The sequence below is a fragment of the Lolium perenne genome, chromosome 6 (genome assembly GCF_019359855.2).
Source record: "Lolium perenne isolate Kyuss_39 chromosome 6, Kyuss_2.0, whole genome shotgun sequence".
NCBI lineage: Eukaryota > Viridiplantae > Streptophyta > Magnoliopsida > Poales > Poaceae > Lolium > Lolium perenne.
In genome coordinates this window covers 255516549-255533861 of record NC_067249.2, presented here as the reverse complement: position 1 = coordinate 255533861, position 17313 = coordinate 255516549, and the positions used below count along the sequence as shown (strand labels likewise).

General features: G+C 49.1%; 2 protein-coding genes across 2 annotated transcripts; one reads left to right on the top strand and one right to left on the bottom strand.

Moving 5' to 3' along the window:
* Nucleotides 1-6918: 6918 nt before the first annotated feature.
* LOC127305252 (F-box/LRR-repeat protein 25-like) lies at nucleotides 6919-9964 on the bottom strand. The gene is made up of 5 exons (XM_051335654.2): nucleotides 9641-9964; nucleotides 8674-9562; nucleotides 8078-8248; nucleotides 7798-7987; nucleotides 6919-7133 (listed from the first exon to the last, which is right to left on the bottom strand). Exons 2-4 carry the CDS (start codon nucleotides 9532-9534, stop codon nucleotides 7811-7813), a joined length of 1209 nt encoding a protein of 402 aa, XP_051191614.1. The 5' UTR covers nucleotides 9535-9562; nucleotides 9641-9964; the 3' UTR covers nucleotides 6919-7133; nucleotides 7798-7810.
* A 3283-nt stretch (nucleotides 9965-13247) lies between these two features.
* On the top strand, nucleotides 13248-16942 carry LOC127309784 (FBD-associated F-box protein At5g60610-like). The gene is made up of 5 exons (XM_051340513.2): nucleotides 13248-13280; nucleotides 14218-15069; nucleotides 15528-15698; nucleotides 15786-16016; nucleotides 16703-16942. Exons 1-4 carry the CDS (start codon nucleotides 13248-13250, stop codon nucleotides 15999-16001), a joined length of 1272 nt encoding a protein of 423 aa, XP_051196473.1. The 3' UTR covers nucleotides 16002-16016; nucleotides 16703-16942.
* The last annotated feature ends 371 nt before the right edge of the window (nucleotides 16943-17313 follow it).

Genomic DNA, 17313 nt, shown 5'->3' with positions numbered 1-17313 from the left:
AGACAGTGATAATTAGATTGAGTAATCACTAATCAATCATTGCCAGCTTACTTCGAATGGAAGCTGATCAATATAGTGATGTAAAAACGTGTACATGAACTTCACATACATACAAGACCGGCTAATTATTATCTGGACGAATCACGCAGCTAGGCCGGTTCACCTGCAGACGTGGTTTTGTGCATGGTCAGCGTCTGCTCTTTTCTTGGCCAAACCTTTCCCCTCGACCACCAGTTTACTAGATGTTAAACTCAGTACATGTTTGCCTTCTTTGTGCATCAATTTAATAAAAAAAAGTTATGTTTGACGCAGACGCCTTCTTTTCAAAAAAGAAAAACATAAACTTCAGACTTGATAATTGGTTGTTTTCTTTCCGCCAACAACCCGATTTTTTCTATTAAAACCCCCTACTTGTTCTGATAATAACAATGTATTGTTCAGTTGTTATTTTTGTTCTACTAGCAGTTTCAAAAGTTTGTTTACTGGCAAATGGATCTGATACTTTTGTTCCATAAAAAATCTGAGAATTTTTCCATCATACTTATATTAATTTTCTCTAACTGAAGATTTTCAGTGGAGCCAATTTCAAAATATATGGTGTATGATTGGACGATTGAAATTAATAATTTCTGAAGGTACTTTTTCCTTGTAGAGATGCCATTGAGATTTTTTGCAGGTTGATAATATGTTTTGAAAGCGCAATAAGCTCGTCAAGAATACCATGTATATGTTCCTTCTCCCCAACCAATGCTAAGAGCATCTCCAACCGTTTGAGGCCCCCGGGCGGAAATTCGGACTTAACAAACGTTAGATTTGATGAAAAAAGAGCGTGGGGGGCAACATTTTCCCAGTCGCACCCCGTCATTCGCCCATCAGCGGGGATAATTTCAACAAATCGTCTTCCCGCTACAAAAGCATCGCCCAATAGTTCGACGATCGGATCAGCCACATTCCGGCGATTGAACAAAGACTAGACGATTAAAGGCTCATCGGCGGTCCCTTCATGCGCCTTGTCTAGCGTGGAATCGGGCGGCGATGCATCGTCGGCTGCCGGTGTCGCAGCGGCGGGAGTGGACGTCGAAGGGGAGGACAAAGCAGACGACGGAGGCTAGCCTCGCTTGTTCGTCCGCTACCGCCGCCGCTCTCTTCGCCGCGAGCTTCTTCTCCCTCTCCGCCCGGCCATGAGTTTCGGTCTGCCGCCGCTCCACATCCGCCGCCCACCTTGTGTTTGTCCAACCCGGCAGCCTCTCTTTTGGCACCCGCGGCTTCCTCGCCTTCAGCACACCGTCGTCGGCGATCTTCTCCTGTGGGGGAATGGCGGTAGCTCCTCCGAAATTCGGCGGGGAAAATGGGTATATGCGGCGCATTTTGGAGGGAAACGAAATAAATGAAGGGAACAACCCTTTCTGTGGCCAACACATTTCGCGCGTTTTGGTTTCCATGAAAACCCAAATCCGGGCGAAAACGAGAACTTGGGGGCGCAACTGGACCGAATAACGCTGTTCGGATGGAAAAAAAAAAAGGGACTGCCAGGGGCCTCGTCGGGGAGACAACTGGAGATGCTCTAAAAAAGTTAATAATATACAATTGGAAGATTCCCCCCCCCCCCCCCTCCCCCATCATTTAACTATTGAGATAATGCCAGCTTAGTCCCTGTTCATGGCACATTTGACCTTACCCCCCCCCCCCCCCCCCCATCATTTAACTATTGAGATAGTGCCAGCTTAGTCCCTGTTCATGGCACATTTGACCTTACCAATTTTAAAAGAAAAAAGTCCATTTTGCATCCTTCAACTTTGTGCATAGTTCACTTTTCGTCCTAAATGTTTTATTTGGTACAAAATAGACCCTAAACTTTTCCATGCCGTTCACATGTCTTGTCTTCTGATTTTCTTTCGTAAATGTAGACCAGGTTGAAGAAAGAACAAAAATCAGACCGGAACAAAACTAATGCTAGACCAGAACCTTGAATCCCACTCACCCGTGAGCAAGAAAAACAGGATGGTAACTAACCTGCCTTGGCAGCCTCGTCTTTCTTCCACTCAGCGATTCTCATAGCGCCGTCATTAACCTCAGCATATCGCCCGGCCGGACGCGCCCACTAGGCGTATGTGAGGGCAGAAAGGGAGTGAGAGGTTGAACTGCTTTGTTCATCACAATTGCAGACCGATAGGAACATCATCTCCATTTTCAACCACAAAGGTAGTTAAAAGATTGTTGTGCGTTTTCGTTACATCCAGCTTGATCTAGTGGTGGACATCGCAGTGGACAATCGGGATGTCAGATGAGCGATAGATGCCGATGTCGAGTAGATAGATAAATTGTGGCGACCTACTCAAGCCAGAGTATTGTGGATTTATTTTGGCTGAAACCGGCTCGGTACAATTTATTTTGGCGAAAGGTTGGGTATTTTCACCATGGTTTTCATACTGGTTGGTTATGTTTCGTTTCTTTTTCAAAAAATATCGGCAGAACCAGACGTTTGAACAAGTTGGTAAAGTTTAGGGTCTCTTTTGGACCAAATGAAACATTTGGGATCAAAAGTAAACTTGTGTGAAAGTTGAAGGACAAAAAATGAACTTTTTTCATTTTAAAAATGGACTGTTCGATACCTATGGCTATTCCAAAACATGTTCTTCACAATACTCCCTCCAGGGAATGAGCAGGGCCATGGAGGAAAGTCCTTTGCGCATGGGTTTGGGAACATGCTGTCTGGAGTCCTGCCACCAATCGAGGAGAGGGGTGTCGCGGCTGGGTGCGGCACAGGGAAGTCGTAGCCAGGCGATGATCTCATGCCAAACCTGTCTTGCGAAGGAGCATCCAATGATCAGATGGTGTATGGTCTCGGGCTCCTGATTGCACAAAGGGCAGGCGGTGTGGTGCGGTAATCCTCGTCTGGCCAAGCGATCGGCGGTCCAACAGCGGTCCAAGTCGGCGAGCCAATGGAAGAACTTGACACGCGGCGGCGCCCAACACTTCCAGATCATCTTCCACGAAGGAGAGGCGGTGGAACCATGGAAGGAGGCCAAGTAGCAGGATTTCGCCGTGTACGTGCCACTGGCCGTCCATTTCCAAAGCAGGGTGTCGGGTTCCTCGCTCAGCGTGGTGTGCTCGATGGCAATCCAGATGCGCAGATATTGGCCAATCTCATGCACGCCAAGTGTGCCATGGATGTCCCTTGCCCAGCTGTGGCCCTGGAGCCCCTCAGCAACGGTCCTTGTCCGCCTTCGGCGCTTGGGGATGCACTCATAAAGCATGGGCGCAAGCTCTCTGATAGAACGGCCATGGATCCAGCGATCCTCCCAGAAGAGGGCAGTGGCTCCGTTGCCAAGCGACATCGTGGTGGAGGCGAAGAATAGGGCGCGCTCTTCAGCAGAAAACTGCAAGTCGAGGCCGCTCCATGCTCTGTTGATGTCCGTGCGAGAGAACCACAACCATCGCATGCGCAAAGCTAGCCCCGTGCGCTCCAGGTCATGCACGCCTAAGCCACCAAGCGAGATCGGTCGGCAGACGCGGCGCCAAGAGACATGGCAATTGCCGCCATTGGCCTCCGCGCGCCCAGCCCAGAGAAATCCCCTTTCAATCCTCTCAAGCTGCTTTAGAGACTTTTTAGGCGGTGCGTGCACGAGCAGCTGATGAAGCGGCACCGCTCCCAGGACGGACTTGACGAAGGCGAGGCGCCCAACTTTGTTCATCAGCCGGGCCTTCCAAGCGGGCAAGCATCCTGCAACCCTGTCGACGACAGGCTGTAATTGCGCAGCGGTGGGGCGGCGAATGTGCAACGGGATGCCCAGGTATGTAATCGGCAGATCAACGATGGGGCAGGCCAGGTGCTCGCCTGCTCGGTTACCGGCGCGGCCTCTTCCTCGCTGCAGCGCAAGAGGGAGGCAGAACTCTTGGCATAATTGACCTGCAAACCCGACACCCTGCCGAACAGGTGCATGATTTCCTTGACAGCGATGACATCTCCCTCGGAGGGATGGCAGAATAGTACCACATCATCGGCGTAGAGGGAGACGGCGGGCACCGGGCGTCGTGGGTGGAGCTGCTGCAGGATGCCGGTGTCGATCGCACGCTTGATGATCTTGCTGAGGACGTCCACGGCGAGCACGAACAGCTGTGGCGATAGTGGGTCGCCTTGACGGAGCCCTCTTTGGTGCCAGATGGGCGGTCCAGGCTCACCATTGATGAGCACTCTTGTGCTAGCCGAGGAGAGCAGGATTGCCAGCCACTCAAGGAATCTGTCCCCAAAGCCGTGTTGGCGCAGAACCTCGAACAAGAACGGCCAAGACAAAGAGTCAAAGGCATGCGCGAGATCGAGTTTGAGCGGGACTCGGGGTGCTCCAAGTTGGTGCAGCAGGCGCGCAGATTGCTTGACGAGGATGAAGTTATCATGAAGGCTTCTTCCAGCGATGAATGTGAACTGGCAAGGACTGACCAGCTCCGCAAGCCTTGGCGCAAGACGCAGCGAGAGGACCTTTGCGAAGAGCTTGGCGATGAGATGAATGAGGCTTATGGGGCGGTAATCGCTAAGGGAGCTGGCGTCAGCACGCTTAGGCAGCAGGAAACCAGGGCTTGGTTGAGGCAACAAAAGCCCCGACCTCTCATGTCATGCAACTGCTGGAACGTGGCCACAATGTCTGGGCCGACAACAGCCCAACATGAGCGGAGGAACTCCGCCGTGAAGCCGTCCGGCCCCGGCGCCTTGTGGCCCGGCAAGCGCTTGACAGCACCCCAGATCTCATCAGCGGTGAAGGGAGCGTCCAACTCGTGGAGGTCGGTGGCGGGCTCGATGAGCGGCGTGAGGTCCAGGGTGCAGTCGCGGTCAACGGCGGTGCCTAACAGGGCGTCAAAGTGGTCGAACGCAGCCTCTGCCATGTCGACGTGATCCGTGACCACGCGTCCGCTGCGTAGGAGGCTGTGAATCCTATTCTTCTGGCGGCGGAAGGTGCACTGCCTATGGAAGAATGACGTGTTGGTGTCGCCGTCCTTGAGGAAGGCAATGCGGGCTCGCTGTCGCGCGATCGTGCGCTCGAAGGAGGCCAGGCCCAAGTAGGTCACTTTTAGCTGCTTGCGCAACCAGTCCTCGTGGGGCGTGAGCAGGCGGTCCTCTTGTGCCTTATCAAAGCGTAGGATAAGCTCCCTAGAGACAGCCATCTTGTCCCTAATGTTGCCAACTGAGCGCGCGCTCCAGCTGGTCAGCCTCCGCGCCGTGGCCTGCAACCTTAGCACCAAGCGATGGAAAGGGTCGTCGTCCATGACGGAGGCCCAGGCTCCAGCCACCGTGTCCTGAAAGCCATCCATCCGTAGCCAAAACTCCTCGAAGTGGACGCGACGATGAGTTGCCGGAGACGGATTGCAGTCTAGGAGCAGCGGGCTGTGATCAGAAACGACCGAAGCGAGGCATCTGAGGTGACATTCGACATGCAGGTCTTCCCAGACTGTGGTGCAAAGGAACCTGTCGATGTGGCTCAGCGTGGGTGGGCTGCGTTCGTTCGACCAGGTGAAGCGGCGCCCGCTGAGGTAGATCTCTTTGAGCACGAGGTCGTTGAGAAGCCGACGGAATCTGCCCATCATGTGACGATTGAGGTTGCCATTATTCTTATCCTCATCCTGGTAGATGAGATTGAAATCGCCACATAGCAACCATGGTCCCGTGCACGCCGCGCGCACATCTCTCAGCTCCTGCAGGAAAGCGATCTTGTCGGCATCGTCTTGTGGCCCGTAAACCACAGAGAGCCACCATGGCGTGCCAGCGGCCGTGGACACCTTTGTCGTGATCGAGTTGGTGGTGAACATTGGGTCCGTGATCGAAACGGCCCTGCTCTTCCACGCCAGCAAGATACCTCCGCGCGTGCCAATGGCCGGTAGATACACGTAGTCATCAAATTCCGAACCTAGGGTTTCAAGGACAGTTGACGAGTAGATTAACTCCATCTTTGTTTCCTGGAAGCAAACGATAGAGACATCCATGGTGTCTACAAGCGATTTGATGGCAATGCGGCGAGCACGCGCATTCATGCCACGCACGTTCCAGTTACCAATCCTAAGGCCGTAATCCATGGAAGCAGCGGAACGACTGCGTTTTCGAGGGTGCACAACCTTCTGTCATCGCTAGAATTAGCTTGATCAAGGACGAGGCTAGGTTGTGGGCAAGAGCTGGCGCCTTAGGCCTGCGCATCTTGCTACCGACGACCTGGGATGTACATTAAGTCCCTGCTCATGTACCCTGCCTCTTAGGAGGATTGTAAAACTTCTATCTTTCCAATGAAATGAAATGCAAAGAGTCCTTTGCGTTTTCTCGAAAAAAAAACAATACTCCCTCCACACCACAATCCAAGGCATGGACGAAAGTTAAAGTTCAATTAGACTAATAATATGTATGTTATATGATATACAATTGATTCCATTGGCACACAATAGGTCGTGTCTTACAAGTTATAAGACACAAAAGTTATACCATTTGTATCCAGTTATCTTGAATCAAACTTGGTGCAATTTTGATTCGTTTGGATGAGTAGAATCAAGTACTAAATGTGTAGACTCTGAGCTTAATTTTTTTGAATGCATATAAACTCTGAACTGAAAAATGTTAATGCACTATAAGATTTGAACTTAAACTTGTATTTTTCTGTCAATGTTGTCCTCCTTTGAAAAACAGAAAATCATAACTTCTTCAGTTTCTAAATCGCTAGATTGCAGCCAAGGGTGAAGATTGGACAGCAAATGCATGCCCAGACTGTCAAAATTGTACATATTAGAAGAATTAGCCAAGCTTGATCATGAGTGCCACTCAAGCTACCCGTGGTTGCCTTGTCAGTGCATGAACACACATAACAAACATGGAAATTAAGAAAGAAAGCGAGACAATCACACGTTACGTATTAGAAGAATTTAAAACAACACTAGACAGGTCCCTGAAACGTTTTAACAAAATATATAAGGCCTTCAACGGGATAAATTCAGGATAAGGTGACACTTCAACATGTTCCGACTGCATGCAAGCAACATATGAGTTCACGGTAGAAAAAATGCAGACACTTCATGGTACTACATCCAGGGACATAAAAGTTTGAACAACATGGGGCTAAGTAAACCAACTCAACTGAACCCCTGCAGGTCTAAATGGAAGCCTGCATGAACAACAAAGGGCACTATGAGCACATCTGCACATGAGACTCGGGATGGAAGAAATAAAGGGCATACTGTGATTAACTCACTTGCATGGTCTGACAAAAATGCAACTTGATCTAGTGATTCAACTTGTAATTTGAAAGGCAGCAATTTGACCATTTGTTTGATCTTCGAACAACCAAAGAACTACTTTGTGAAACTATCCTATTATGAAGACCACAATGGAATCCTCCTTAAGTGTTCTACCATCAGCACTGCCTACATTTAGAGCAGGCCTGCTAGTTTTGTTAACCGAGCATTTTTTCCTACTTAATACTTTTGATTGCGGTACTATATATACTCCCTGATCTTTCTCACTTGTTGACACTTGACATGGGCATGCTGCTGTGTTTCCGGCAAGCAACTGTTGCAGCTGTAGTTGCTGTTGGTTAACGTTTACACCTATGGTCAGGACAAGCAACATCAATGGCACCCATTAAGGTACACAATGTGCCAGGGATTATCTGATGTCATGGTTGGCAAGAAGAATGCAAAAGTAGTGCAAAAAGATAAAATACCAATGCTACTTTGGTTTAGCTTTAGGTTTTTGTCAAATTATTTTATTGCATTTACATTCTGACTACTGAAAGATCATAACAGTAAAGAGTGGTAATGATTACTTACAGGCAAACGAAGTCTATTGGATGTGAATTTTCTCAGAAGGTACTCCATGTGTACAGAAAAATTTCAAAATATGGTGAACCCTTGGATCTTCCTTCGTGTCACCTATGATTTTGACTACCTTGAGATGCTTTGATAGAAATGATTGATCACTTGAATTGTAGCTTTCATCTGTTTCGATCACATGTTGTTCCTATAGCAAATAAAAATATTTTTACTGAGCTCAACAGATGGTACATGTCAATCTCGAAGACAAAAAGTATCATACTTGGAGAATATATACCTGTTCAACTATAGGATAAAGATGTAGCGTAAACATCTCTAAAACTGGTGCGTGCTGAAGAAAGTAAACCAGTCCAGTGAAGTCATCATCCATACACCATTCATTGAGCGACAATGTTTTCAGCTTGTTAAACATAGGGCGCCATTTCAAATCCATTATGAACACAGAATTCTGGAGACAATGAAGAGGGTTACACAAAAATCCAAGATGAAGTGCATAATGCTTTTTGATATACAAAAGTACATGCATTGAAAACTTTCTGCTGGTTCTTACTTTCTACAATAATTGAGGGTTACCAGATACCAAGATATATGTATCCCAAGCTGTGGTTTGCAAGTTTGTGGTCTACTAGTAAACATGGCTCACGGATATAAAGTAGCGGGATGCATAATGTACTGCCATTCTCATACAACCATCTGTACCAGATGCGTTCATAGAAACAACAAGATTCAAACATGTGAAAGTGAAAACATGTGGTGCACATAATGAGCTTGTTCAATGTTTTTTCTACCGACAGACAAATGGCAGGATGCAAACATGCACGAGATTTAGTCCATGACAAATAGCAACAAGAGTTACCAAAAGTGTACAAGTACCTGATCATAAAGCGTTCGTAAGTCTAAATTTGTAGCCCTGGACAAGCCTTCAAGAACCAAAGAAAAGCTTTCTTCACCATAATGCCCAAAGCCAAGCACATCAACAACAGATGCTGTCACCAGCGATGGCATGATATCTAGCAAAGGAGTCAAGCCATCATATTGATCTAGTTTGAAGGTAATGAGATTTGGGGCAGAAATACGAGAGCGGATGATATGGTCAAAGAACGCGCTTCTGATCTTTAGATGTCGCAATGATTGTGACAAGATATTCGAAGAGATGCTACAACCTGTCATCTTTAACACATGTAACACCGGGCAGCTCGAAAAATCCATAGAGCCTTCAAACGTCACTGACGTAAGCTCTAACCTCTTGAGGTGCAAAGAGACGAGAGCGAGGCTGGTCGTCAACGCATGGGCTTTAACTCGTAGCACCTCGACTTGATGCGACAAAGCGTACTCGAGCCATGGCTCGATGCCCTGGAATGCCTTGTCGTAGTTGGCGTAGTCGTGCCCATAGCTGGAGTAGATGTCCCATAGTTCCAGATGCCCATAGCTGGAGTAGATGTCGCATACTTCCAGAGGCGTTGGGTCGCGGAGACGTAGCAGCTCGTCGACAAACGTTCTCGAGCGCTCCATTTCGCCGTCGTCGTGCATGGCATCATCAACGATGCGCAGGGCGGGCACGGACTTCCAGAGCGTGCGCCAGCGTTTGGCGAGCACGCACGTCCGCACGGAGTTGCGCGAGGGCAGGAAGGACAACAGGTGCCTTAGGACGTCGTCCGGGAGGGCGCTGATGCGGTCCTCGCCGCCGGCCACGGCCGCTTCCGTGCTGCCCTCGTCGTCTGCCCTCTCGGGCATTTCGTCGAACAGGTTGGCGGCAGCGAAGCTGCAAGGTTTGTTTCACACCTGTTAGCCAAGGCAGAGTATCCAGACGAGAGACAAGACCCCTTGGTTACCAGTTCACCTCTAGCCGCCGACTGCGTGTTCCTCCGCCTCCTCAACGGTGGTCGCTTCTCCGAGCAGGGCTGTCAGCTGTGTGCTCTCCTCCCCGACGGTGTTCGCTTCTCCTTCTCCGAGCCAAGCAAGAGGTGAGCTCTCCCTCAGGCGAGAGAGGAGCACAGATCGAAAGTGTTCAATGCCACAACGACCTCAGCACCCAACGATAGCTTCTGCAGCTTGCTCCTGTCCTCCATTTACCACCTCGCCTCGAGCAGAGAGAAAGGGGTGACAAGACGACTCAAGCTAGAAAGACTGACAAGACGCGACGCGACGCGGCAGAGGTAACCCGCTTGACTACTGCTCGACGTGTGAACGCGTTATTTTTTTTTGAACTTTGAACGAGACGGTGCACTGCCTTTTCTCTCTCCTACCGTGGCTCCTGCAAACGTCTGCAACGCAAGGCACAACATATAAAGAATCTGAATATGGAGAAATTTAAAAAGTCTGTCAACATTTTTTTAAGAACAAAGTAGATGTTTACCATGAACTAGCATTATGTTTGTGGAAATTCCTAATAAGGACGTTATCTTTCTTTTTATAAACACGGTATAAATGCAAACGTGAATAATGCATATTTTTTGAAATGAAGGCAAACTTTGCCTTATCTATTAATTAAGAAGATAATGCCCGGTTAATTAGCGGAAAGTTCATTCCCGCTAACTAAGGGCCCGTTCGGTTACACCCGACCCCGGAGGGATTGACATGGAATGGAAAGGAATCACGTTTAGTTCTAGCTTAATACCTCCCAATCCATGTCAACCCCGGTCAAACCGAACATGGCCTAGGAGCATCTCCTCCCCCCCCCCCCAGTAGACGCAGGTAGGTGCGCCGACACAGCTCTATCGGGGCCATCGACACAGCTTCCTCCGTTTGGGAAACGGGCTCCCACACAGGCGTCCCCCAAACCGGCGGCCCCAACATAATCTTTTTAATAAAAAGTCAAAATTATGGATAGAAATTCAAATTCAGGTTTTCAAATATGAAGTCTAGGCCAACATCCGGCCACCAAATCACCATCATACATAGTCCAGCTGCAAAAAAAAAAAAAAGACAAGTTAGGCTTCGAGGCCAAATGATCACATGAACGGCGTCATCGGTGGCTCAACTTAGACGACGTCCTCCTTGTCGGTGATCTCCTGCGGAACCTCTATCGCCGGCGCCACGAGCTCCACGGGCCCGATGGAGGCATGAACGTCGTTGGTGTCGATGTTGTCACAGATGCCGCTACATCAACTTGCACCGCCAGCACCTCCTTACCGATGCGCTCTCGGTACATCTCGTGCCACGCCCTTGCCAATGGATCCATGGCCATCATGTCCGCCATCAAGAGTCATCTTGGCCAACAAAAGCTGTGTCGTTTCATTCATGGCTTTCATGGCCGCGGCATGAGCTTCCATCTTCGCCGCCTCCACCTTCTCCCTCTCTAACTCAATCTTCACATCTTGATTATCCATTATTGCTTTCCACATGACGGCTGACCTATCCGCCGCCTCCTTGTTCTCCATGGAGAAGGAGGACAACATCTTCTTGAAGGAGGCTTCCATGGCGGCCAATCCCGGCACCGCATCCCTCTTAGCCTTGGCCTTCTTGTTGCCAATTGGGCGCCCGACGGAGGCGGTGGCGGCTTCGACTGGCCCATCTTCTCCGGCGCTTTCCTTGTTGAGAGAGAAGCGGACGGCGTCCCACTTCTTGCAACCCTCAAGTTTTTTGAAGAAATGCATGAGGATGAAAGCTTTTGACACATGAGCTCTTGTACATATCAAGGGCATCGAAGAACTAGCAAATGAATAATGACACATGATCAAGTTTCTTGAAGCAATGCATGACAAAGACATTAACAAGATAAGCTATGACACATGAGCTCACTGGAGCTCTCTTCTTCAACGACATGTCGGCGGCAAGGGTTTTGCGGCGAGGTTTTTGTGCGGCGGCGAGGGTTTTGTGTGACGTGAACTGGATGGGCGCGGGAGATGGAGCAACGGACGGGAGAAATGAGCGGTGGGCGGGAGGGGAATACCCTTAAAAATTGTAGGATTTGGGTTGTTGTGGCTTCCAAGGAAAACTGTCGTGGTGCTGGCACACCCGATTCGCGTCCTTTGCGAAGGAGCCGGTACAGGGTTGCCGATGATTCTATTGGATTCGAAGCCGCGCCGACACTTTTTGGGGCGTGCTGGTGTGAACCCAAAACCGCGCCCATCCCAAATAACTATCGGAGGTGCCGATGAAGATGCTCTCAGACACATCAATCAGGGAAATCGGGGAAATGCGAGCCACCAACCTAGCTATATAGTGTAATATCCAACACCCCGAAAAATAAGAGCGTCGAGTACACGAAATTACACAATCGTGACCTTCCTCTTTTCTCGTATACATAAGCAAAATAGGCGAGATACAAAAGGTAACAATCCTACTGCAATTGTAAGCATAATGGCGTGAATCAATTATGCACGGCAGGCTCAAGATATGACCGGATGCTATTCCATTGCATAAAACGGAAAGTTCCGCCAACTAAGGTATCTCTAACACGGTGCGGACCCATTCCTAAAATGAATGGCCGCAGTGTTTGGGATGGTCCAAACCCGGTCCAAATTTTGACCGTGTCACGGACGCCAGGAGCTGGCCGCTCGTGTCCTCCCTTGTCCTCCCCCGTGTGTCATAAGGACATAATTTGGTTTTTCATTAAAATGAAATATATTACATTTCTTAACAGTAGTACTACTAGTCTAGCTACATAGGGGGGCGGCCGGGGCCGTGGATTTCACGCGACGCGGGTGGCCTGGTACGCGTGAGGATTCCACTCCAGCTTACCAGCTGGGTGGCCCGGCGGCGGCCTTCTTGTGGCGTTCCTCTGCGGCCGCCCTCCTCCTTTCCATCCTCGCAGCTTGGGCGCGCTCGCGCTCCGGCTCCTGCGGTGTTAGGATCCGCTTCCCGCAGAACGCGAGCTCGCGCGCGACGGCGTGTTCCACAGCGTTCCGTGCCTCCAGGCTGACGCGGCCGGCATCCTAGGCCTCCTGGTTCCCCTGCTACCGACGCGCAGCGCTCTTGGCCACCGAGCTCCGCCTCCGCAACTTCCTCGTGGGCGCGCCGGTCGGGCGAAGGCAGCTGGAGGAGGCGGCTGGCTGATTGCCGAACGAAGAGCTTGTTCTTGCGGCCGATGAGGTCGCCTAAACGGCGGCGTCCGGCCCGGACGGAGGCCTCGTGCTCCCTCATCTCGCGCGTGAACTCGGCGAGACGCTCCTCGATGGCGACGTTGAGCTTCGCCATCTCGCGGTCGTGGGCGGCATCCTCCCCATCGGCGGCCGCGACGACATCCGTCTCCTCCTCGCTGGAGGGGTTCGGTCCCTCCTCCGCGGCCTCGTACCAGCCGTCGTAGCCCTCGTACCAACCGTCCTCGGCCGCCTCCACCAGCCCCGCGTCCCTCTGCCTTCTTCGCCGCCCCCTCGGATGCGACGCGGATCGCCTCATCGTCGACGACCCAGCGCGCGTCCTGCCGCTCCTCCTCGTCCGTCCGCGGGAACCTGGCGCGGGCAGCGAGGGAGAGCTTGGCACACGTGGTCTGCAGGGTGCGCGGCATGGCGATGGAGGAGGAGAGGGCACCGGAGAAGGTAGAGGGGGGAGGACGGCAGAGCGGGTGAGGTCTGCGAGGCTGCGCGCGCCATTTTTTATAGCCAGCAACCTTGGCGGGAAACTTGGGCGCGAAAAGCTCGCGGGAACCCTAATACGCGCAGGAACTTTCCCCGCATTGCTGTCCCGTCGAAGCCTGCCATGGCGCAACGCCGCTCAGGGAAGACGAACCACGTGGTGGGTTTATGGGTCGCTGTGTTGGGCGCAGCCTATGACCCAATCGGACACATAAACGCGGGATGCTATCCTCATGTCCGTGCAGCCACTTAAACGGTCCAAAACAAACGGCTCAGCGTGTTCATTTCGGTCGCCCCGTTGAAGATGCCCAGCCACGTCAATCGGGGGTGAAATACGAGCCACCAACCCGCTATATAGAGTACTGTAATACCGAGCACCCGGAAAAATAAGAGCGTCGAGTACACTAAATTGCACAATCGTGACCTTCCTCTTATCTCGTATACATAAGCATTAAGCAAAGGTAACAATCCTAGTGCAATCGTAAGCATAATGGCGTGAATCAATTATGTACGGCAGGCTCAAGATATGACTGGATGCTGTGATATTCCGTTGCCTAACAACGTCTTGTTTTGCCTAATAACAATCCTAGTGCAATCTTAAGTTCTCGTTAAATTGTGTTCGCGTTCATCTTCATCCTCCAAACTCCAGTCGCGAGTCTTTCCCTACTCGGTGGTTACGGACTTGTGGCAATATAGTCCATCGATCTCTCTTCCTCTCCCAAACTCCCACCAACTGATAAGTAAGATGGCTTGAAGGAGGGCGTCCGTCTTGTTTTGCCTTGAGAACTGAGGTGGTAATCTTTGATTCTTTCTGTTTCGTCTGAATGCTCTCGGTCGGCTAACTATCTACAACCCCTTGCAGCTTCGGCGCGGCCAACCTGTTCGACGCAATGCCCGGTAGGGCCGACGAGGTGGGGAACACGGAAACGGCCGTGAGGACTTCATCGGCGCCCTCCCGGACGACGTCCTCCTGTACCTGCTGTCCTTCCTGCCCTCGCGCAATGCCGTGCGAACGTGCGTGCTCGCAAGGCGCTGGCGCACGCTCTGGAGGTCCGTGCCCGCCCTGCGCATCAAGGACGACCGGCAAGGCTATCGCGACAAGGAGGACCCCTCCGAATCGGATGATGACACTGTGCATGAACCGGACTACGATGGCAGGTTCATCGACCAGCTGCTGCGCCGCCGTGACCCAACGCCTCTGAATGTATGTGACATCTTTTCAAGCTATGCGAATTTTATTATGTGCGATGACAGCGAGGCGGAGGCATTCCAACGCATTGAGCCGTGGATCCGGTATGCTTTGTCGCATGAAGTTCAGGTGCTGCGAGTTGATGCCAGTTCGTTGACAGCCAACCTGGCTCTCGTCTCTTCCCACCTGAAGAAGGTAGAGCTTAGGTTTGTCCGGTTTGAAGGCTCTCTGGATTTTTCGAGCTGCCCGGTGGTAGATGTGTTAGAGATGTCAAGTTGTAACATCTCTGGAAATATCTTGTCGGGATCATTACGACATATTGACATCGAAGACGGGTGCTTTGGCTGGTATGTCCGCTCTCGTATTTCTGCCCCAAATCTCATTAGATTGATACTAGATCAAGATGGTGGTTTCCCTCCATTGCTGGATAGCATGCCATCGCTGGTAACAGCATCTGTTGCTGAGCCTATTGAATATGAGAAGAATGGTGAAGAATGCTTTTCTGTGGTTCTTGAGCGCTTGTCCACCGCTACGCATTTAGAGCTAATAACGCCTTATTATCAGGTATTCTTGCACTTTTGGTAACTCCTCTTGCTATTTGTCATGTGCTAGATCTCGTGCATGTTTGTATCCTGTGTTATTTATCTATCAGCACAACAAGCTCATTATGAACGTGTCTGCTACAGGTGGTTTTGTGAGAATGGCAGTACATTATGCATACAGCTACTTGATATTTTAGTCATGTAAACTACTTTAAACATGTAGGATTGAGATTACTTTGCAAGCCATGTTGATGAGCACACATCTACCTGATACTTTAGCCATGTAAACTATTCAAACATGTAGGATTGGGTTGAGTTTGCGAGCCTTGTTTATGATTAGACCAGAAACTTGCAAAGTACAGCTGGGATTTAAATCGCGGTATCTGGTACTCAGGATTATTAAAAACATAAGAACCAGCAGAAAGTTTTCAAAACATTACTCTTCTTGAATTGTTGTGTAACCCTCTTCATTTTGTCCAGAATTCTGTGTTCAGAATGGATTTGAAATGGTGCCCTATGTTTAGCAAGCTAAAAACATTGTTGCTCACTGATTGGTGTCTGGCTGATAACTTCATTGGACTGGTTTATTTTCTCCGGCACTCACCAATTCTAGAGACGCTTATGCTTCAGCTTGATATGAAAAAATATGAGGTATAGATATATCCAGGTATGATAGCCTGTATTCGAAGTTACCATCTACCTTTTACTGACTTCAGCAGAATATTTTGTTTGCTACAGATATATAAGATGTTCAGAGATGAGCGCAACAAGTCAAGGGAACAAGGCTATAACTCAAGGGAACATGGCTGTAACTCAAGGGATCAGTCAGTACTATCGAAGCATCTAAAGGTAGTCAAAATTATATGTGGAAAGAAGCAAGATGTAGAAGTTCAGCGTATTTTAAAGATCCTCTGCAACCATGGAGTACCTTCCGAAAAAATTGCCGTCCAATAGAAACTTTGTTTGCCCGTAAGTAGCCATTATCGCTCTTTGTGATTATTATTTCTCAGTAGTCATGCTGTATGTAACATGCTTTGATAGAACTTTAAATTTAGACCCGAGCATGATTAGATGCTAATTACTATATCTTTGTGCACTACTTTTTCACATCCTTTTTGTTCACCATGACACTTGACACCATGCAATACCTAGCACCCAGAATGTTGCCTCTTAAATGGTACCATTGATGCTGCTAGTCATCACCGTAGGTGCAGATGGTATCCAACATCATAATTGGGGAGACAACAACGGAGTAGTTAACTTGAGTTGCAATAGGTGCTTGATACCTACAACAAGGTCAAGGAGCATAGCACTGCAACAGAAAGCATTAAGTTCCTGTACTTGCTTCTGGATTACTAGCAAAACTAGCTAGTCTCTGACAATGTAGTCAATACTGAAGGTAGCATTAAATTCCTGTACATTTGTTTCCTCGAAATTGGACAGTTTGACGACTTTGTTCTATAAAAGTGATACCCAAAAGACTGCCTAAAAAAGTACCGAATATAAGTTGAAACTTGCGCTCGGTTTCATGTTAACAGCACATCCTTCCAGCATTCCATAGCTAGATAAACCAAGTGAATTTGTCAGTATGGCATGCATTTCCTCCAGTCTGACTCTCGTGTGCATAGTGAACTTTTTTTGTTTTGTTTTTGCAGGCTTCTATTTCGAGCTAAAGGTGTTCAGTTGAGCTAGTCTACTTCGTCCCTAGATGTAGCACCATCAAGTGCCTGCGTTTTGTCTACTAGTGCCTGCCTTCTCATATGAATTCTTATCTATTTTGCTGCCTATCTTGTTGCTTGGATGCAGTCGGAGTGTGTTGAAGTGTCACCCGTGGTCCTAGTGCACTTTTGCTCATTTCCTGAACTTGGTGTCAGGCCTTAACTTGTTTACACACTTTTCACCTGTCAAGATGTTCAGTGATCTCGATCTCTAGCGTTGTTTCAAAATCTGCTAATAGGTACTACCTCCGTTTCAAAATATAAACCGTTTTGGTAGGCTGTTCTAGCCTACCAAAATATGTTATATTTTGGAATAGGTGTAGTACCGTGGATTGTATGGCTCTCTTTCTAGACTTGCCGTGTTAGTTGAGTATGTGGCACTTAAGATCAGTCTTGGCTATGTATAGATTATTATGTACAGGTTTGCGTATACATTTGCTATGCAATCTAGCGATTTAGAAATTGAACAATTTATGATTTTTTTTTTTTTGTAGATGATAACATTGCCCAAAGATGCATGGCAAATTGGAAAGATGATTTAATACAAA